Source organism: Phaethon lepturus, unplaced genomic scaffold (assembly GCF_000687285.1).
Source record: "Phaethon lepturus isolate BGI_N335 unplaced genomic scaffold, ASM68728v1 scaffold14560, whole genome shotgun sequence".
NCBI lineage: Eukaryota > Metazoa > Chordata > Aves > Phaethontiformes > Phaethontidae > Phaethon > Phaethon lepturus.
This window is the reverse complement of record NW_010512694.1, coordinates 80,992-87,471: the sequence shown is the minus strand read 5'-3', so window position 1 is coordinate 87,471 and position 6,480 is coordinate 80,992. Positions and strand designations below refer to the sequence as shown.

Genomic DNA, 6,480 nt, shown 5'->3' with positions numbered 1-6,480 from the left:
AAAAGTGACAAGTGTGGGAAGGGTTTAATGTTCTAAGTCGTGTTTGTCCCTCTTCTGTAGTGTAAAGGATGTCAGCAAAGCAGAATTCTTCACTTTCTTGCCAGGTGCTTCATAGGGTTGTGAATTTTTAACTTGAAATCATGAAGGCGCAGAGTGTGCCAGAGATTGCTGCACAGGCAGGCAGTATAGGACTTCAGCTGTCAGCACTTTTTTTTAATACTTTCTTCTCTTAGCTAGTCAATTTTTACAACAATGATGGCCACCCAAGTCCAGCTCTTCCTTGTCTGCATGGAGCTGAGCTAAATCATTATTCCCTGGTGTAGAGTATAGGCTTGCGTGAAAGCAGTGAGGCTAAGGAGGAGGAAATACCAGCCGCTTGTTTTTCAGACTGTAAAAATATATAAACCCTACACTTTTTTTTTCCTACAGCTGAAGGAAATGTGTCGTAGGGAACTAGATAAGGCGGAGTCAGAGATCAAAAAGAACAGCTCTATTATTGGCGACTACAAACAGGTAAATACAACTTAATGATCATGTGGTTTGCCATCAAATTGCAAGACTTTCTCAGGTATTTTAGGAGATTTCTGGAAATAAGTGTAATCTATGCCATGCATTCGAGGAGACTTTTTAGCTATTTTAAATGGGAAGCATGTGGCTGGTTTTGCATTTTCTTTTGCTGAGATCCTGGTGCTTGGTGGTCAGTTCTGTTTGCCCCTGACATAGGTATTTGTAGGTCATCAGTCACCACAGCATCAGTTACAGCCTAATGCTGATCATATGGGCTCTTGTATATCAAAGGTTCACCTCATTCCAAAAAAAGGTCCTCTCCCCACTTCCTTTCTTCAATGAAATGGTAACTGCACTTAAGAAATAAAAATAAGAAATAAAGAAATAAGAAATTTAAGAAATTTCTTAAGAAATAAAAAAGATGCTTCTTTCCTTTCAAAGATTTTGCTTTGAAATTCAAGCTACTGATCATAAGGTATCAAGGGAGCAAATTCATGTATCTTTTTAGTGAGCCCGTAACCTTCAAAACATTCTTAAGTCTGCATCACACAGGTCTTGAGGAATTAAATGGGTTTTTTTACTACTCTGGCTGTGTTCCCTGGTTCTTTTATCCGAAAGGCAACAAAAAGAGCCATGCTATTCCTAACCTTTTCTGACTTATTTAGCAAGGCCAAACTGCTAATAACTTATGTTGAAACTTCTCCTTTGGGCATAGAATAATACTATGTAGAGAATGAGAATGTGTACGATGAGACAACTTAATGCAGCATCCCAATTTTCCTGGCTTTCTGAGCACCCTCAGTCTATCCATGTTAATAGTCCTGTAGCATTTATTTGTGCTTTAGCATTCATTTGGGAGGAAATTTACATTTATAAATGGTCTGGTAACATAATTTTGCTTGTCAGATTTGTTCCCAGCTGAGCGAGCGACTGGAAAAGCAACAAACAGCAAATAAAGCTGAAATTGAGAAAATACGGGTAAGAGACCAGATAGATCCACAGTCTACAATGTTTAAGTCTCTTGGCAAAATCATAGCAGAAAGCACACCATTTATTTCATTACTAAAATGGTGGCTGAAAGAGAGTACCTTAGTGACTTACAGTTTTGGGAAGAAGATTATAAGGGGGAGATCTTGGAGAAGAGATGAGTAGTTGTTAGCTCTCTCCCATGCTATATTGCTTACATACTAATGTCGATGCTGGGCTGTTTATTTTTTTTGAGGGGTCTTCTTTTCTGGAGGAGATTTCTCTGACTGTTTTTTATCATAAAGTAACATGTAGGCAGTACAGAGCCCATTATGGTAGCAATACTGTTTTCCCAAAAATAGAGCAGTGTTTTCCAGAGCCCATAAATCTACGGGTGGCTGGAGTTCCTGCTTGGCTGTGCTTCCCCAGAAGTTCCTGAGTTTGCAAGTCATTAGTGGTCCCTCTCGTGTTGTGCTGCTCTTCCAGAGCAGAGGCAGGAAAAGGCTTTGATCATATCACCAGCACTTCAATGCAAGCATTCACAATCAGGTATTTACTTTAGCAAAAAGTGGATGACTGTGAGCATTGCCGGGAGTTCTTCAATAAAGAAGGCCGTGTGAAGGTTGCTAGTTCTGCCAAGGACGGTTCAGATGAGGACACAGATGAGGAGAAGGAAACGCTGAAAAACCAGCTGAGGGAAATGGAGCTTGAGCTGGCCCAGACCAAGTTGCAGCTTGTGGAGGCGGAATGTAAAATACAGGTAATGCTTTGGAGGTTCATTTTGTAGTCTGTATGGTATGTCTGCATTCCTAGAAAAATCTGTGTCATATACAGGGATTGCAACAGATCCTGTTGGTTAAAACTCTAACCTGCTATTTCCTGCATGGGTTATTTCACCAAACATTGGGTCTGAAACTTAGTGTATGCAGACAAAATAATTGAAATTGCATGAACTGTATTTACCAGCTACTACAACTTCCAGACATCTGCCTGGCTGCAGTGCAGTACTTACTGACTGATCTTCTGCAACTTCTTGGAAGAAATCCAAGTTCTGACAAAGTACTGAGTCATGCATTTCTTTATCTCACAATCAATGTTAAATGAAGAAGTAAGATGAGACAAATGTTAGACATGTTTCTTAAAATATGATTGGAAAGCACTCCAGGTATCTGAGATATTTCTGTAAAATATGACAACATTATTCATTTAGACTAAAACTGGTATGCCAGTTCACAGAAACATAAAAATTAGTTTGTAGAAAGTCCACTTCCCGTGGGAATAGCTCTTTCTCAGATGGGAAAAAATTAAAGGGTTTAGATGTACTACAGAAAGCTGAGTGTTTCACTAAGGGCAATGACACAAGTCTTGTTTTGCTTTTCAAAGCTTTTTTTTTTTTTCTTCATCAGCTTGTTGTGCTACTTTTAATTAATGTAAGACTTATTTAGCTTCTAAAGTGGCCAAGAGATTATAGATGTCCTAGAGCCTTATAAGTTTAACTCACATAACCTTGCACTGTGAGTACATAACAAATTAATGAAATTACTCTTCCGTTTGCAGGATTTGGAGCACCATTTGGGTCTGGCACTGAATGAAGTACAAGCTGCAAAGAAAACATGGTTCAACAGAACAATAAGCTCTATAAAAACAGTGACTGGAGTCCAAGGAAAAGAGACTTGTTGAAAAACAGTTCTGACAAACACACCTTCTTAACACAACACCTTTTGTTGCCTTCCTTGGCCAGATGTTTAATTCTGTGACATGAGAGGACCAGAATGTAAATAAAATAGAAACACAGCATGTCAGGATTTGAATAGGTCAATGATAAAGAGGATGGAAACACAAGAAAGGTTTTATTGCTAGACATGGGATCTTCATACTACTGATATTTAACAGGTGATGTAGCTAGATTGAAGCTCTTCAGAGAAACACTCCATTCTGCTGTCTGGCTGGAGGCTTTTCACAAACTAGGTACGAGAACTTACCAAACCCTAATTGTTAAGTTTACATATGATAGGTTTTTTTACAGTTAAAACCTTTTTTAATATTTTATTTGAAAGGAAAAGTGTCACTAACAAAATAAAAAAAAAAAAAGGAAAAAAAAAAGGAAAAAATGAGAAAACAAACAACAACAAAAAAAGACAACTTTAGCAAGACCTACATCAGTGCCAGAAAGCAGTCCCCAGAGGTAGGATATGGAGAGTAGGTGGTGAACATGTTTTCCTTTATGAATGGGGATGATTTCAGCATTCCTGTCGAGCAACTCCACTTTTTTTTAGTAGATGCAGCATCCATCTCTCTGTGTTTGGCATGTCTTTCTGTTACTAATCAATTCTATGCAACTCTGGGCTTTTTTGGCATGGGCTGCCAAACAAATTCGCAACCTGAGGCTGGGAGGCTTGTCTAAGTGCTAGACAAGAAAATCAGAATTCTTGGCAAATTTCCGTTTCACTTCTGTGTCATATTGTTCAATCCACATATCAACAGCGTTAAAATCCCCAACACCAGGACTGCTAATAAGTACTAATTATGTGGATGGTCTGACATTTGAGTCTTTTTGTCTGTTTTTTTTGTCAGTTTTTTTGTTTTGTTTTTGTTTGTTTTTACCCGGCTGTAGCAAGCCTTCTGTGAAGCTCTGAAAAAGCTTCCAGGATTTAGTTTTGCACATAGGTATGAATGGGACAAAGAAACAATAAACTGAGATATATATGAGGCAAAAATCACCGCGTGAGTGTAGCTGCGAGCATTTATAGCTGTCCAACTGGCTTCCCTGGTAACATGTTCAGAAGTTGTGTAGGTCATTTTTCACGCTCGATGCAGTTGCACTAATAGGTGCTAAACGTGCTTGGATTTCTTATTCATTGGATTGTCTTGAGTTCTCACCAGAAAGCTGTAGAATGGAGTTTTGCACCTTGTAATTTTTTAATTTATAATGGTTTGTGTTATGCTATTGCATCCGTGGATAAATTTTGTGTGCAGTGTGAGTATAAGCTGGTTACAATAAGAGGCACTGGTTTGTATATAAAGATATTTCATTTATTTTGTATTTCTACCTTTTTCTTGTTTACTGTACTAATGCTAGCTAATGTACTCTGTAACTACAAAATAGAACATGCTATGTCCAAGCTTTTTTCCTTAATTCCATACATTATCTCTATTGTTTAATACCAAAAAAAAACCAAACAAACCTGTAACTCCATCAATATTAGATGCGTGGACATTGTGGTAGCATAGTTGCAGTGTGTATACTTTATGAATTGAAATATAAACTAGTAAAATTGTATAACTATTTTGTTGTTTCATTTCATTTTAACAGGAAATTAATTAAATATTTTGCAATATAAAACGAATTCTCCTCTTAAAGTAGAAACAGTAGCATCTGCAAGCTCCTCTAAGACCAGAACTTGTCATGCCGCAAAGGGCTTTGCTAAAAAAGACTGCATATTCTTAGTGTTGCCAACACTGCTTTATATAATAAAATATAGGGTTTGTTTTGAAAAAAGAAGCTGCAAAAATGACCTTGTGCAGCTTAAGGCTTGTGACTCAGTATTTCTCAAACATGTCCAATTTAGAACATTTTTTTTTTTTCCCATGGCTCTCCAAATTCTACTTGGATCTGCAAAGTACATGTAGGCTAGCTCTGCTTATCGTCATCACTAACAAATTCTGTGGGGTCAAGTGTTGTTCATGTCATCTTCAGTAGGGTTTTCTAGTTGTAGCAGAACGTAGCGGTTAGCTGTGCAACTGGATGACTGCACTAATTGGGTCGCAGTGCAGCGCAGGCTCCCCTAGCTCTGTGTGTTCTGCAGAGAGAACAAGGAGTAAAAATGTATTTTTGTCACCAAGATGACTAAAGGTGACTCCGAAAGCAGCCCTGCTCTAGGAGGCTGTTACCACGCTGTCACTTTTCTAACCATACTTTTGCTTTAAGAGAATGCATTATAAGCTTGTGCATAGTCATTGCTGCTTTGTCTTTCACAGAGGTGCAATCCCTTGGTAACATCAACTCTGCAATTTCTGAGTAATTACAACTTTTGGAGAAAGTTTGAAAGTAAATAGGGGAGAGGAAGAAACAACCCAGGCCCAAAGCACTTCATCTACTTGTCTTCCCCAAAGGGACGGGGAAATCGTGTAATACTGTACTTTCCTCTTTCCTCCAAAAATGAGGTACTTAAAGGGAGGGGAAAAGTTGCTTTATTGTTCAGATCTCTTCTACTCTCTAAGTAAACATTACCTCAAAATTGCATGCAGCATATACTCCCCATTTTAGCATGGCAATGCAACATATATAATGAGAAACTTACTGCTTCACAGCATTTTATAGGAAACTTTTTATAGCCTGTTTCCAGTCATTATGGATTATTTTAGATATCTACCTGAAGGATTTTGGTGCTCGAAAATAAATCTTACCAGTGTATTTCACATCCAACTCCATCCGAAATATCCACAGCAAATTAAGAAAAATGGTTCCTGTGATGAGACGCACATCTTTTGAAGCACAATTACATGTGAAACACAAAGAAGCAGGTAATTTTTAAGTTAGGAAGATTAATTTGCAGATGTTCAAGACCATGAATAACCAAGGTAAAAAATACGTTCAGTCTGAGTTGCTAATAAGGAGAACTATTTTACAGACCTGTAAGCGAAAAGGAATGAGTGTATTTGGTAACATTTTTGGCATTAATAAGACGGCTAGTTATTTGCTGGAAGTCAATCACCTCTGTTCACATATACCTCTTGGCTGGTTTTGTGCACTGAACTCGAGATGAGTGCCACTCTGATGCTGGGTTTTAAGTCTCGTGTGCTCGAGGCTCCAGCTTTCCTAATGTTTTGCATGTTTGTGCTGCATCATTAAGTTCCTAAGGCCTCGTAGTGTGGTAGCTCTAGTGTTACCATCTCATTTTTTTGCAGAACTTGGCTGCTCAGGGTCTGCAGCTGGAAGTGGATATTCAAGATCTATAAGAAAGTTTTACCTTTAAGCGTTGCTGGTAAGCCTTCTTGAAATTTATA

At 38.2% G+C, this 6,480-nt stretch overlaps 1 protein-coding gene across 1 annotated transcript; it reads left to right on the top strand.

The window, feature by feature from the left end:
• Positions 1-429: 429 nt before the first annotated feature.
• On the top strand, positions 430-4,759 carry LOC104621359 (rab GTPase-activating protein 1-like; the record flags this gene model as incomplete). Its single annotated transcript, XM_010287828.1, has 4 exons — positions 430-513; positions 1,414-1,485; positions 2,036-2,233; positions 3,031-4,759. Coding segments are annotated over 4 exons (477 nt in total), but the record flags the coding sequence as incomplete, so codon positions are not given.
• Between the last annotated feature and the right edge of the window lie 1,721 nt (positions 4,760-6,480).